The sequence below is a fragment of the Eremothecium sinecaudum genome, chromosome IV (assembly GCF_001548555.1).
Source record: "Eremothecium sinecaudum strain ATCC 58844 chromosome IV, complete sequence".
NCBI lineage: Eukaryota > Fungi > Ascomycota > Saccharomycetes > Saccharomycetales > Saccharomycetaceae > Eremothecium > Eremothecium sinecaudum.
This window is the reverse complement of record NC_030895.1, coordinates 72851-87910: the sequence shown is the minus strand read 5'-3', so window position 1 is coordinate 87910 and position 15060 is coordinate 72851. Positions and strand designations below refer to the sequence as shown.

The 15060-nt window shown below is 41.8% G+C and overlaps 6 protein-coding genes across 6 annotated transcripts; 3 read left to right on the top strand and 3 right to left on the bottom strand.

Annotated features, from left to right (window-relative positions):
• Nucleotides 1-271: 271 nt before the first annotated feature.
• On the top strand, nucleotides 272-2578 carry MNL2 (putative mannosidase MNL2; the record flags this gene model as incomplete). The annotated part of the gene is made up of 1 exon (XM_018132209.1): nucleotides 272-2578. The coding sequence occupies one exon, from the start codon at nucleotides 272-274 to the stop codon at nucleotides 2576-2578; it is 2307 nt and encodes a 768-aa protein (XP_017987213.1).
• Nucleotides 2579-2906: 328 nt separating this feature from the next.
• SHM2 (glycine hydroxymethyltransferase SHM2) lies at nucleotides 2907-4316 on the bottom strand (the record flags this gene model as incomplete). The annotated part of the gene is made up of 1 exon (XM_018132210.1): nucleotides 2907-4316. One exon carries the CDS (start codon nucleotides 4314-4316, stop codon nucleotides 2907-2909), a length of 1410 nt encoding a protein of 469 aa, XP_017987212.1.
• Nucleotides 4317-5517: 1201 nt separating this feature from the next.
• HAC1 (transcription factor HAC1) lies at nucleotides 5518-6261 on the bottom strand (the record flags this gene model as incomplete). The annotated part of the gene is made up of 1 exon (XM_018132211.1): nucleotides 5518-6261. One exon carries the CDS (start codon nucleotides 6259-6261, stop codon nucleotides 5518-5520), a length of 744 nt encoding a protein of 247 aa, XP_017987211.1.
• A 544-nt stretch (nucleotides 6262-6805) lies between these two features.
• Nucleotides 6806-7597, bottom strand: REX2 (Rex2p; the record flags this gene model as incomplete). The annotated part of the gene is made up of 1 exon (XM_018132212.1): nucleotides 6806-7597. One exon carries the CDS (start codon nucleotides 7595-7597, stop codon nucleotides 6806-6808), a length of 792 nt encoding a protein of 263 aa, XP_017987210.1.
• A 478-nt stretch (nucleotides 7598-8075) lies between these two features.
• RIM15 (protein kinase RIM15) lies at nucleotides 8076-12893 on the top strand (the record flags this gene model as incomplete). The annotated part of the gene is made up of 1 exon (XM_018132213.1): nucleotides 8076-12893. One exon carries the CDS (start codon nucleotides 8076-8078, stop codon nucleotides 12891-12893), a length of 4818 nt encoding a protein of 1605 aa, XP_017987209.1.
• Nucleotides 12894-13181: 288 nt separating this feature from the next.
• On the top strand, nucleotides 13182-14966 carry FRS1 (phenylalanine--tRNA ligase subunit beta; the record flags this gene model as incomplete). The annotated part of the gene is made up of 1 exon (XM_018132214.1): nucleotides 13182-14966. One exon carries the CDS (start codon nucleotides 13182-13184, stop codon nucleotides 14964-14966), a length of 1785 nt encoding a protein of 594 aa, XP_017987208.1.
• Between the last annotated feature and the right edge of the window lie 94 nt (nucleotides 14967-15060).

Genomic DNA, 15060 nt, shown 5'->3' with positions numbered 1-15060 from the left:
GCTATTTATAAACGATGACACACAATGAGATAAAAGACATGCCACGACGTGGCCGATTATTAACGTCTGTATAGTTTATAATAAGTAGGTGAAATCTAACATTGTGAAATCTTTCAAAGCATTTCTTACGTTCCGCGATGTAATTTTTGACGACTAAAGAGCACGTGCGACATCTTTAATGTGACCGATTAATGTTCGAATCCATGAATAGAAATACTAGAATAGAGCTATGCTCAACTGAAGCCCTCGCTGTGTTTGAAGCTGTCGCAATATGTGGAGATGCTTTCGGTTATTGTATCGAGCTATTCTTACTATGGAGAAAAAGGCTAGGCCTGTCATCCTCCTAGGAATTATGGTTTGCATTCTGTTCTATTACATGTTTGAGAACGAACTCGATATGTTGAACTCTCATGCAGATATGGAACTGTTACCTCATATAAGTCGAGATTCAGATGGTTTTAGTGAAGCTTTGTCACCTGCTGCTGCCGCGGCCGCTGCAAGGGATCGTGGTTTTGTTGAAGGACTGCTGCAGGCGGATGTGCTACTTGAGAAAAATAAATACTTCCCTTTGCTCTTGGATTCATGGGAAGAAGCATCGTCATTGATTAAGTCTAATCAGCGCACATCATTCTCGAAGAAACTGAAATATTGGGAGTTGCTTCCTCGTGTAGCGTTGCAAAGCTCGTTATGGTCATCAAGCAATGATTATGGAACAATACAGGCCGACAAAGATTTGCTGGTAACTGATAGTTCGAAACTAGCAGATATTAAAACTGCCTTTCTACAAGGATGGGATTTATATAAGCAGAATGCTTGGGGTCACGATTATGTCCGTCCTTTCTCTTTACAGTCCGGCGATGATAATCATCTCGCTACTACCATGATATTATCCTTGGAAACTCTCTATCTCATGGGAGAAACAGAGGAAGCGAGGAAAATTATAGAATACCTAGAGAATTTCAAGTTTGACCTGAATGCGATATCTGCTGACTGGAAGGTCACTCAAGAGCCGGTTTTGGGTGCATTGTTATCTGCATATGAATTGTCAGGAGAGTCAATCTTACTAGATAAAGCTGTTGAATTAGCGGACATTATTTTACTTGCATTTGACACCCCAAATGGTGTTCCGATGGTCCCATTCAATGTACGTTCGCCGTTAACGAAACAGTATGCATACAGAAGGACAAAGGTTGCATCTTTAGCAGGACTAAGTGTTACTTTTACACGGTTGTCACAACTTACTAAGGATCAGAAGTATTTTAACGCAATTTACTACATGTACGATATTGCTGGCAAATCTGTTGATCAGTTTGACCTTCCCGGACTACTTACTGACTTTGTTGATGCTAGCGGCTGTGAACCGAAATTCTATACTGATTCTGATAATGCTGAATCTGGTACAAAAAGTATTTATAAAGGCAGGTATGTGAACTGCATACCGTTCCAAAGGTTTTCTAGTCCTGTTAAGGTATGTCCTTTTTCTCCCCCCGATAATAATGCAGCCGAAAAAACTAGAAAGTCGCAATGTGGGAAGGAGGAATTGAATTCGTATTCTTGGGAAGGCTTGGCAGATTGGTATGAGAGCTTGTTACAATTAGTTCAGATCCTAAATGAGCCTGAACTCGTATTCAAATTCATAGATCTATTTGAAAGAGGCATTGATTCAGTTATGAAATATATGATTTATGAACCATCATTGCCTGACATTGAATCAGCTGTTTCAGATGCCAAGGTAAGATTTGTTAGTTCTGTGCGTACCTGGAGGCAATATGATGCAATCCATCCTACCTTAGAGGTGAAAATTATGAGAAACTTCGATATGACACCGAGGAGCTGCTCACTGTCTGGGGTATTGACAGTGGCATCAAAGGTATTCAAAAAATCGGAAGATCGTTATATGGCTTTAGCTAAAGAGATATTGAATGGCTGTATTAAGGTGAACGAATTGTGGGGCTTTACGCCTAAGACACTATACGTTGATCAATGTGAAGCGACGGACTGTGTTTTTGATGAAGACATTAAACGAAGAAAGCTTCAATCCGGAGCGTACAACCTAAAAGGAAATAAAGAGTATGAAGACATTATTGATAGCATCAATAAAGCAAGCTTTGAACCTCAATCCGACAGTTTAGAAAATGAAAAGAGCAAAAGTTATTCCTTTTATGACTTAGAATCAGTGTTGGATCTTTCTTTAGAGGACTGGGATGATCAGCGACCTCTCTTTGTTAACAAATGGGATAAAAGTCATGACCTGAATAGTGAGCTAATTGGTAGTATCTTCTATATGTTCCGTACAACAGGTGACCCTAAATGGAGAAAAATCGCTTGGCAGCTGTGGGAGACACTCATGGAGAAGACACTTGAGAATGGGGCTAAAGGTATTAAACAACATATTCCTAGTAGCTTTTCCGATTTTAACTTAGGAATAAAAGAAGACTATTTACCACCTGAATGGTTTAGCAAGACTCTAAAGTATTTTTACCTCATATTCAGCGATGGATCTGATATTGGGAATTTGGATGAATGGCTCATTTCTACTAAAGGAAATCTCGTTAAAAAGACAGCTAAGACAAACTAATGAATATAGCACTTCCTGTTAGAACTATTTATAAATTTCATGATAAAAACCGGTGTGAAACTTTGCTTAAGACACTATTTTAACTGGTGTTCCTAACGCACACCATTGCATATTTACGTATACTGATGAAGACATGTAATTAACAATGTTTCTGACAATGTTTATCTGATTAATCTTCAAGAACTATATTGCACAATAATGATTAATTGTTGCTTCCATGCAACCTGATCGTTAATATATATTACTTAATTTTATAGACTTCGAAAATTTGACATATGGTACACCATGCACTTAAACCGTGGCTTCACGACTTGCAGGTTGTAAGAACTTACACAGGTAGAGGGAAGCTTCCAGTCCATTCATAAATTTCCTTCGATAGTTGATCAATTTCTGGAACGCCAGCGTCAATTACAGCCTTGAAGTCCTTCAATCTGTTGGCTTCCTTTGGCAATGAATGTTGGACTTTATGAGCGACTTGCACAGCATTGTCAATGTAGGTTACAATACGAGCAAAGTCTTCTTCGCCCATTCCCCTAGTAGTCATTGCTGGGGCACCAATACGAATACCACCTGGAACCAAAGCGGATTTGTCACCTGGGATTGAGTTCTTGTTCAAAGCAATGTTGATCTTATCACAGACATATTCGACACGGGCACCGTCAACACCCTTCTCTCTTAGGGAAACCAAAACCATGTGAGAATCAGTACCATCAGAAACTAAACGGTAGTCCAACTTCTTAAAGCCGACTTCCAAAGCCTTAGCGTTCTTCAAAACTTGCTCCTGGTATTCCTTGAATTCTGGGGTAGCAGCTTGCTTCAAAGCAGCGGCCAAAGCAGAAATGGTGTGGTTGTGTGGACCACCTTGATGACCTGGGAAAACAGAGAAGTTGATTGGAGCTTCCAAGTCGTACATAACTTCCTTACCAGTCTTCTGGTTGACAGATCTTACGCCTCTTCTGAAGAAGATCATAGCACCTCTTGGACCTCTCAAAGATTTGTGGGTGGTGGTAGTAACAATGTCAGCATATTCAAATGGAGATGGGATAACACCAGCAGCAATCAAACCAGAGATGTGTGCCATGTCGACCATTAGGTAGGCACCAACTTTGTCGGCGATCTCTCTCATTCTCTTGTAGTCAATCAACCTACAGTAGGCAGAGGTACCGGCAACCAAAATCTTAGGTCTGTACAAGATAGCGTTTTGCTCCAAAGTATCATAGTCGATAATACCGGTCTTTGGGTCCACTCTGTAAGGGAAAGACTCAAAGTATGTAGAAACTGCAGAAATCTTTCTGTTCTCAGTTTGGTAACCATGAGACAAGTGACCACCATCTGGCAAGAAAAGACCCATCAATCTTTCGTGAGGCTTCATTAAAGCTTGGTAAACTTGTAAGTTGGCTGGAGAACCAGATAGGGATTGCACGTTTACACCCCACTTGTCAGAAGACAGATGGAAAGCTTCCAAAGCTCTCTTTTGACATAGCAATTCCATACGGTCAATATGCTCATTACCACCATAGTAACGGGCACCTGGGTAACCTTCGGAGTATTTGTTACACATTGGACTACCCAATGCACCGAAAACAGCAGAAGAGGTGAAGTTTTCTGATGCAATCAAAACTAAGGAGTGCTTTTGTCTTTCAATCTCATCCTTAATGATATCAGCAACTTCAGGGTCAGACTCCTGCAATGAAGTAGAAATAAGCTTCTTGTGAGATTCTGATAGGGCGTAAGTCATATTGGAATTTTATTCAAGTGTAGTGAAACTTTTCAGATTATTATAATCAACTGCGGTATTAAAAAATAACAACAGCAATAAGAACCTTTGGAAATGAGTTTACTCTAACTAAAAACTCTGTTGCTCGAAGCTTGTTTATTTTTCAAAATATAGATAAACTTTATATATACTTTTCGTTAATTTTTTCTTTTATTTCTTACTGTATTCTCTAATAATGACTCGGTATCATATTTTAAGTTTCTACTAAAGATAGGACGTTATTTGCTGCTTACATGTGTCTCTGTTTCTCTAAACTAACAATGTCCTATAGAAAGCCCGTGTATTCGTTTTGTTGAAGTTTTTTCTGACTCGGTCTGATGAAGTCACGTAAATTCACGTGACATGTAATTACTTTTTTAGGGGTTTGGGTTTTTTCACGTGGTCGGGCGAAATGCGTAGGGTTTGGGGAGGGACATTCATGATTCATATAGAATGAAAATTAGACGTATGTTGGGGGAATGTGGGATGACGATTTTCTGAAGGCACCGGTAGAAGAGCAATCATTCAAAACTTTTTTCAAAAAGTCAGTGGTTTTAGAAATTTTTCATAATGGTCTACCCACAGGTAATTGCCCTAACGGCGGTAATATGTATTAAGAGGGTTTTTAACAGGTGCGTACTATATTGTCAACTATACATAGGCTATATAAACTTAAAACGAAGCACGTGTGTGCAAAAAAGAGTTCATGAATGGATGAGGGAGAAAAACTACTGTACACGAGCGCGGAACGCGTGGTTGGAACAACTCTCCAGGAGTCTTGGCACAGGAAAAACAGTGCGGGTCAGCAATTGCTTCTAAATTATTATTAAACACGCCAGTCGCAGCTCGTTTAGAGCGCGCCACAGGTGTTTGCCCGCACTGCGTTTTATTCTGCGGGTTCGGTAGAATACATTGGGGCTAAAAAACGGTCAATCCATGGAGATGAATTCATCTAGTTCTAAAGGTATGCTTGACTGCGCTGCGGGCACAAAAGTGAGCGGCAACGGTTCTATCTCTATGCGGCGCATGTGCTTTCTTTTTGAAGTGCGGTTTCTGATGGACCCATCCCCCTATATGCAGATTCACCAATAACAAGTTAGCTTCCTCCCCCCGCATACTTCTGCACATCGCGCTGCGTTCCCCGTTGTTGTAGCGACCGGCTGCGTTGCCTGCAGCAGCCGCTTCACTCGCTCCTTTCCCAAAGGGCAATCTCGGCTGGATTGCGCCAATGATCAAGCTCTAAAGAACTATCCGCCATCTGTAATGGTTCGCTCACGTTATTTTCAAGCTGGTAACTATTGGAATGTGTTAACAGCAAGTCCCAGGACTCGTTTGTGCCAGACTTGGCTCCCGCCAAGCCACGCGGATCTGCTTCATCGTACACCGCAAAGGAAGGCACATAGGCCGCTCCTCCTATGTAAGAGTAAGATTCCGCGTCGGCTTTGCCGAACCCAGTTCCGTTCTCCAGTTGTGTTTCCCGCTGTTCGAAACCAGCGCCTTCTGCACCCAAAACAGTAGTACATGGTGAACCTGGGGTAGTCCCAGACATACTAGGGCTCTTCGCCCCCGGAGTAGTCATAGCCGACGTCGCTGAAGGAATAGACGAACCCCCACTATCAGACGACCGGCCAGCATGAACAAAGGCCTCGTAATCACGTACCGCCCGGCGAAGCTCACCGTCATCGCTCTCCTCCGAAACCTCAGTCAGGTCCACTCGCGCAACGATGCGCTCCAAAAGCGCACACTTCTTCTCAAGATACATCAAATGTAGTCGCTTCTTCTCACGCGACTGATGCGCAGCCTTTCGGTTCCTCAAGATTCGCTCAATTCTTCTCTGTTCTTTCTCTTCTTGTGTTTTGGCTCTCTTCCGTGGAGGAAGGGTCGATTTAAAGTCCGCTGGTATTTCATTTGCTGTGTAAGTAGTCATCGTGATTATTATAGTCTAAACTCAACTCAGGGGATGGGTATCGTTTTTGACCTGCTCAAATTTAACTCTCTTAGGAGGGAGGAAGCTCTTTCTCTTTTATGATTTCAGTTAAACAACGGTTATGTTTTTTTTATCGGAATACCACTCTCGAGTTAACCACTTATTGGTTAAAAAATCTGGATCTGCTATATACTAACTCTGACAAGCCACTCGACGCCACCTTATATAATATCTACATAGTCCATAAATAGATAAGATACTAAAATATCCCATCTCCGTGTAACGTGATGTCCCCTTCATTACCCTGACCGTCGTACGAATCTCCGCGCCTCTGTCTGGAGGATAGGTCTGTTGCCTGCGCGTTGCGAAAAACAGCCAAGACATGAAGATATACATACATACAGATAAGAAGATAGGTTATTGGACACGAAAAGAAACGGTGCGTTAAACTTGTATATTGCGATTTCTGGAATGCGACGCGCGTGAGATGCGTGCGTCGTTTACGTCGTTGGCGGCAAAAGTGGTGGGATCTATAGTTACATCACTACCCAGTAGCAGCGGTAGAATCAGCGGTAGAAGCCGCGGTCGAATCAGCGTTCGAATCAGCGCTAGATGCGGCATCGGAGGCCTGTATGGATTTTACGAGCGCTCGAGTCTCGGCTTCAGACTTTAGGTAGTAATTTTGAAACCACTTCAGCTGCGCGATACTCTCAAGAATGTCGCTCTTAGCAGTGTGGGCGAGTTTTTTTCGCGGCATTACTTTAAGCAGTTGCGAGTTATGTCTGTAGCAAACCTCTCTGATAGACGAGACATCGATAATCCTATAGAAAAGATGGTCTACGACCCGGGGGAAGTCTTTCATCATGAAGAGGCGGTCCATGTGCACGCTATTTCCTGCGAGCACACCAACGTTACTTTCGGGTATGTGTTTCTTGATGTACGCCAATAGTTCTTCCTCTACCTCACTGGGCGTCTTGTCGGAGGCGATTACTTTGGCGGTGAGCCCGCTGCTGCCGTGGTGTTCCGTGCACCACTCGTCCATCTTGTCCATGACCTGCTTATCGCAGTGGACTACGGATTCGTAGCCATCGTCTAGGGTGTTCAGGTGCCCGTCTGTCACGATACAGCAGACTTCTATGATTTGATCCTGTGCAGGATTTAGCCCCGTCATCTCGCAGTCGATCCACACGATGGGCTTGTGTGGACCACTTGATGAGGGAGCGGCATTACTGATCCTAGAAGGTGATTGCATGCTGTGCGCGATATACGGATTATTAGCTTTTAACGTGCTCGATCTTCTGGTTAGGATCCGCGGTAGTCTCAATAATCTTAGCATATTCGTACTTTTGTTCGTCTTCTGGCAATTTTAATTAATATATTGCTTAATGGCTTCGTTCCGGAAGAAAATCTTCTATGCGCGGTACTGTACCAACGCGGGCCGGGGATTATTTATGGCTTCAAGACAGGAGGTCTATCGTAAATTACAATTAGAGAATGTAAATAGCAAGTTTTGCACCGCTAGTGTGATAGCGACGATTAAGTTGGCATATCCAGGCTTCCTAATGTAGTGGTCGTATGGATGACCGTCTTTTACTGCCTGACGGGACAGAACTCAGAAGCAAAAAACCCGTGAAGCCCGCTTTTCTACTTTTCGCCCCTCGCCACCCCCTTTAATATACTCAACTAGATTTATTGTTTATACACAAAAAGTAGACGAACAGATACTATACATGCGGTGAGCGAAGTTGTAATTATACCGAGTGCAATTAAATATCCTCTGTCCTGAATAATATCTCAAGTACAAGGTTTATTGGATGTGTCCCTTAGATAGTATTCATGGTGGCGGATTTTCGCCACCCGTAAGTCCAGGAACATCGCAACCGCGGACAAATAGTGACTCTGAGTCTGCATCATCTGCTTCATTGGAGTCGTTGGAGTGTGTACAGTATCTTGAGAAGGCATCGGATAAAAATCCGTCAATGTTGCTTGAGTTGGATCTAGATGGTAATGTGCGGTACCTCTCGCAGATGTGGGAGTCTGTGGTTGGGACAGCTTGCGAGAAGATATTGGGGCACCCCATAGCTGATCTGATACTAGGAAATGAGGAAGACAAACAGGTGTTCCAGAAGGCGGTATCTATGATGTGCGAGGATGACAGGAGCTACAGGGTGCGGTTCATGACTACGTTGCAAAAGCCTAAGAAGGAGGGGGAAGATGATGGTGAGGCTACCAGTGATGTTATTGAGTTAGAGGCACAGGGCACATTGATTCACGATAGCAAGAATGGGCGTGTTCCGACCCATACCATGTGGATAATGAAGCCTTTCTACGATGTGGATCAGCTTGATGGGCTTCCTCCGGAATTTGTTAAAAGACTTGGATTTGGGGCCAAGCTTTTTGCTCAGTATTTGCAGCAAATTGAGGAAATGGATTCGGTCACTGAGCAGGATTTGCCACCTCCGCAATGCGAGCTTTGTAGGGTCTGTGAGACGTTGGTTCCAGCCTGGTGGCTTGAGACGCATTCCGAAATGTGTGTGTGTGAGCACAGAATTGAAAGTAGTGTGCAATTAATACACGATGAGTTAGTGGAGCTTAAGAGGTTGATAGATAACATAGCAAACTCATTGGCTAATGGGGATGGAAATTTTTTGGAGTATAAAGAATTGCCTCTTCCGACCCCCGAAGATATTGTTCCAAGCACTTCGCCAAGATCAGCTGAAATCAAGCCTAACTTAAGCCCCTCACTTTTAGGTGAACCCAACTCTAACCCGTTTAGGAGGATTAGCACTCCGAACAAGAAATCAAGCTCAATTTTCCAGTCCGTGAAGTTTCCTTTTAAAACACTAAAGGTGCTGAGTGAGCTATGTGAAGACGCTATAAATATAAATACCAGTGAGTTGCATAATATTGATTCGCAACTTCTAGATCCTTCATTTGGAATATTTAACATGCAGTCGGTGAGTTACCGATTTTCACCAAATTCGAAGAACAATATCGAACACATTTCATCCTGGGATTCGAATTTGGAAGAATCTGATCCTGCACTTAGTCTTTTAGCTGAAGATGCGATAGCGTTGGTGAAAAGGAAGGTTGAATCAGTATTAAGACTTGACAATGCAATGTCGTATTCACTAAAGATAAAGAAAGAAGTGGACAGTCAAGTTTTACAACTAATAAGAGAGAGAATTATGAATGACAAGAGCTCGCAAAAGGACTTCTCAGTGAACAGTAATAGCCAAAGAACGCTGTCGGCAATTCCTTCATCGCCCACGCAGTCGTCAAGTCTTGCTACTCCGTTACCTCAGCGACCACGAAGTAGAATATTATCCGAAGGCTTCATGGAGGATAGAAGTGCTGTGCAAGGACTGGAATCTGTGATGAATATTGATATACCGCCGTTGGAGTATGCTTCAAGATCGAATTCCGGATCTCATCCGCTATCAAGATCAGTTACCCCACGGCAAACAGAAGGAAATTCTTCTCAGAATAACATATATTGTTTGTCTTTGGCAGCTACGACCTCTAATGTTTCGGGCCAAACCGTGGAATCAAAGTCAAATAGTGTACTCACGCCAAAAGTGAATGTCTCGCATTCGTTTAGTCCGACAAAAATGAATACTGCCGTAAACTTAACGCCAAGAAGGGGCTCGCCATTATCTTCTGTGGGAATGAACACTCCACTGTCTTCTGTTCAAAGAAAAAATACCGCCAAAAATGCAGAAAAATCTCCAATTAGTTCTCCTTTCATGATGGGAACTGATTTTTTATCTCCAGATATACATCTATCATATAATAATGCTCCAAAGCCACCGCTCTCGCCTTTGCTTTTGGCAACCAATCAGCCGAAAGCTGGAACTCCTTCTATTAGAGATTACAGTATTATAAAACCCATAAGCAAAGGAGCTTATGGCAGTGTTTATTTGGCTTCTAAGCGGTTAACAGGCGAATATTTTGCAATTAAGGTCTTACGGAAATCAGACATGGTTTCAAAGAATCAGGTCACAAATGTTAAATCCGAGCGTGTAATAATGATGGTTCAAAGTGAAAAACCTTATGTTGCAAAATTGTATGCAACTTTCCAAAATAAGGAGTACTTATTTTTAGTTATGGAATACCTAAGTGGAGGTGACTTAGCAACCTTGATAAAGATGATGGGTAATTTGCCCGACAAGTGGGCGAAACAATACATAAGCGAAGTGATTATTGGTGTTGAAGACATGCATTCGAGCGGTATAATTCACCACGACTTAAAGCCAGAAAATCTTTTAATCGACACCAATGGTCATGTGAAGTTAACCGATTTTGGTTTATCAAGGATGGGACTCATTAGACGTCATAAGAAACAAAATACTAAACAATTTCCACAACAAGGTGCTCATATCAAATCTAGAAATAACAGTTTATCACTTGACGATAGTTTAGACCATGGTCTAGGACCAAACGTTCAATCCAACATATTAGATTGTCTAATGGTCGGTAGGAGAACAGAGAGATCAGATTCTATTTCAAGTGCGCACTCACAGATTGATGCTCAGACATTGCATAGGACTGGATCGCAGGTGTCTTTCTCACTTATGGATATCTCAAGATCTGGTACACCACCTATTTTGCAACATCTACAACAGCAGCAGTCGCAACAGCAACAGCAACAGCAACAGCAACAGCAACAGCAACAGCAGACACAGACACAGACACAGACTACTCATTCCCGTTCATTATCCCAATCTCAATCCCAATCTCAATCCCAATCTCAATCCCAATCTCAGCAACCACAAGTGCCGCCGTTTCTAGTAGCTCCATCAAGTAGCGGCAGTATTCCAAAAAGGAGCTCGTCAGTGCTTTCTTTCGATACTTCTGACACTTCGCGTGATTTGGCTTTGTTTCACCCTGACGAGGATAGCAGCAGAAAATTCTTTGGTACACCAGATTATTTATCGCCCGAAACAATCCTCGGTACTGGTGAAAGCAATAGCTCTGATTGGTGGTCTGTGGGGTGTATTCTCTTCGAGCTATTATTTGGATATCCTCCGTTCCATGCTTCTACAGTCGAAGATATATTCAAAAATATCCTCAGTGGCAATATTGACTGGCCAGTATTTTCAAGTAAACAAGAAGAATTAGAATATGTTTGTGAGGAAGCTAAAGACTTAGTGTCGAAGCTATTAGTATTGGATCCTGAAAAACGTTTAGGCGCAAACGGAGCACAGGAAATAAAAGACCATCCTTACTTCAGAGGAATTAACTGGGATAAGGTATATGATGAGGACGCGTCGTTTGTACCTTCTCTTGATAATCCAGAAGATACGGACTATTTTGATCTCCGTGGTGCTGATCTAGACGAGTTTCTGCGTGATAACTACGGCGAAGAGATTCCAAGTGCTAGCATGTTAAACACACCTAATACATGTATCAAGACAGAACAGAAACAGACCAGTAACAACAGTAGCGGAAATAGCACACCTATCCCCAAAGTTAGCATTTCATCCGTGTTCGACTCTCTTACGCAGGACACTTCAACTAGCAACTCTCCTACTATGAAGCATATCCCGTTGGCTATTCCGCCACATTTGCGGGAAAGACGCCCTAGCAAGCTTAACGATCTTCAGACTGAATTTGGATCATTTAGCTACAGGAATTTAAGTGCCTTAGATAAGGCAAATAAAGATATTATTAACAGGTTAAAGAACGAGCATTATTCAGATCACCTTCATTCCCGGGCATCTCCTGGCTCATTATCTAGTTCTTCATCAGAAACATCTGCGAAATTAAAGGCAGCTAATCCAGGCTCTTCTGCTTCATCTCCAGTAGGCTCACTATCAACAAGTGTTAAAGGACAACAGGTAAGATCGGGATCTCCGCAACTAGTAAGAACAAGTTCACCGAGCCGGCGTAACAGTACAGATCACAGCGGTTCAAGCGCTACATTTTCATCTTCTCAACGTGGACAAGCTTACGAACCCCATTCTTTATCTGAAACTGAGTACCAATCTTCTCCAAGTCCAAGTATCACTAAATTCAAATCCCCACTATCTCCTTCACATAACATCGGTACATCTAGGTCTCGAATGCACTCTAGAACCTCCTCCCAAAGAACAAGCATAAGTGAAATATCCATGGACGACGATGAGCGTCATGGACTCATGTCGAAAATGAATTCGCGTAGGGGTCACAGGCGTAGCAGAAGAAAAAGCTCATCTGCCGCCAGCGAAGTCGGTTACAATCTGGATGTTCTACTTTGTGAACCGATCCCTATCCACCGCTATCGCTTAACTAAAGATTTAGAATCTTTAGGTTGTTCCGTCATAGCAGTCGGGGCAGGGGATGAAATAGTACGACGTGCCACCAGTGGAGTAAGGTTTGATCTAATCATAACAACTCTTAAGTTACCGAAAATCGGTGCAATTGATATCGCCCGATTGTTGCGACAAACCACGAACGTAAACTGCAACACGCCAATCGTCGCAGTCACCGTTAATTATCATGATGCGGGCACAAACGTTTTTGACGATGTATTAGAGAAGCCAATAGGCATGGAGCAACTACGTAAGTTGGTTTCTAAATTCTCTTTGTACAAATCCCAGCAGAATGAGGATACAATTTTGAGCGATACGGAAATGCAGCATACACCATAGTTCATGATAATTTACGTATTAAACTCTAGTCTGAAAAAAGTCGGCCATCAGTTACTGATGCATATACACCGATTTAGACCTTTAAACGAACCCAAATAGCATCATTAGGCTCTCTATTGGCCTTGCTTGACTTGTAATTACTATGTAATAAATCATTTTTTACGAGGCTATTAACATGTTAAAATTTTGTAAATTTTCGATATTGCTTAACTCACCACCATCTTGAAACTAACATTATACAACTTCAAGAGTCTATTTAGTACTAATAGTACGTTTAATTCCTCCAATATGCCTACTATTTCTGTTAATAAGCAGAAATTATATGAGCTGCTCGGCAAAAATTATACCAATGATGAGTTTGACGAGTTATGTTTCGAGTTTGGTATTGAGCTAGATGAAGATACCACTGAAGAGGCTTTAAAAAATAATGAAGAACCAGAATTGAAAATTGAAATTGGTGCCAATCGTTATGATTTACTATGTATTGAAGGTATTGCCCAATCTTTGAATGAATACTTAGGTAGATGCGAGGCTCCAAAGTACAAGTTAAATAAGCCAACTACTAAATTGTACATTGAACCTTCTACTGAACAAATTAGACCTTATGCCGGAGCTGCTATTCTAAGGGGTATTAAATTTACGAAACATTCCTATGAGTCCTTTATCTCTTTGCAAGATAAGTTGCATTCCAATTTGTGCAGAAATAGAACTCTAGTAGCTATGGGTACACATGATTTTGACTCTATCCAAGGTCCTTTCAGGTACAAAGCATTACCACCAAAGGACATTAAGTTCATTGCGTTGAACCAGACGAAGGAATTGAACGCTGCTGAGCTTATTGAGGTGTATAAGACTCCTGAACAGAAGAACAACTTGGGCCGTTTCGTTCACATTATAGAAGATTCGCCTGTATACCCAGTAATTTTTGACGCGAACAACGTTGTATGCTCTCTTCCACCATTGATTAACTCTGAGCATTCTAAGATCTCACTTGAAACCCGTAACGTTTTCATTGAGGTTACCGCAACCGATAGGACTAAGGCTGAAATCGTGTTAAATCAATTGGTTGCAATGTTTTCTAGATATTGCGATGAGGCTTTTGCTGTTGAAGCTGTAGAAGTTATTTCTGAACATAATAAAGAGTCACGTCTAACCCCTAACCTCGAGCCAAGGAAGATGAACATTTCTTTGGAAAGCATTAATTCATGTTTGGGGCTATCTTTGTCTGCGGAAGAAATTTGTGCTTGCTTGAAGAAAATGTCTCTTCACGGTGCTCTATCACCTAACGACGATGAGTTGGAAGTTACAATTCCAATTACCAGACCTGATATTCTACATGCCTGTGATATTTTAGAAGATGTCGCAATTGGCTATGGCTACAACAATTTGCCAAAACATAACATGTTATCTAATGCTAACTTTGTTCCTCGTCCTTTGCCAATTAACAAAGTATCGGATATTTTTAGGCTTGCATCTAGTCAAGCTTCATGGTTAGAAGTGTTGCCTCTAACTTTGTGTTCACATGATGAGAACTTCAAGTTCTTGAGAGTTGTAGATGATGGCACTCGCGCTGTAAAACTAGCTAACCCTAAAACAGCAGAATATCAGGTTGTCCGTACTACTTTACTACCTGGTATTTTGAAAACGATAAAAGAAAACAGAAAGCAGCCATTGCCTATGAAGGTCTTTGAAAGTGGTGACATTGTGTTAAAGGATGATACGCTAGAAAGAAAGGCATTCAATCAACGTCACTGGGCTGCTATTTATGCTGGTAAGAATTCCGGATTCGAAGTTATCCAGGGTTTACTAGGCAAAATTATGCAAACTTTCAGAACCGAATGGCTTCCCGACTTTGGCAATGGTGCCAACGGTAGAGGTTACTGGATCGAACTAGATGAGTCACTCCCAACCTATTTCCCAGGTAGAGGTGCAAGGATCATGTTCAGACCAAGACAAGGCGTTGAGCCAATGAATATTGGTAATTTGGGTGTGTTACATCCTGAAGTTATGAACAACTTCGATATTCCATACTCAGCATCTTATGTTGAATTGAATTCTGAAGTTTTCTTGTAAAATAATGTAGCTGTGATAAAGTTAAAGCATGCCTAAATATAAAGAAGTGCTACTTAGATTAATAACACAATTAAACACCAGTCATTTTTCATGA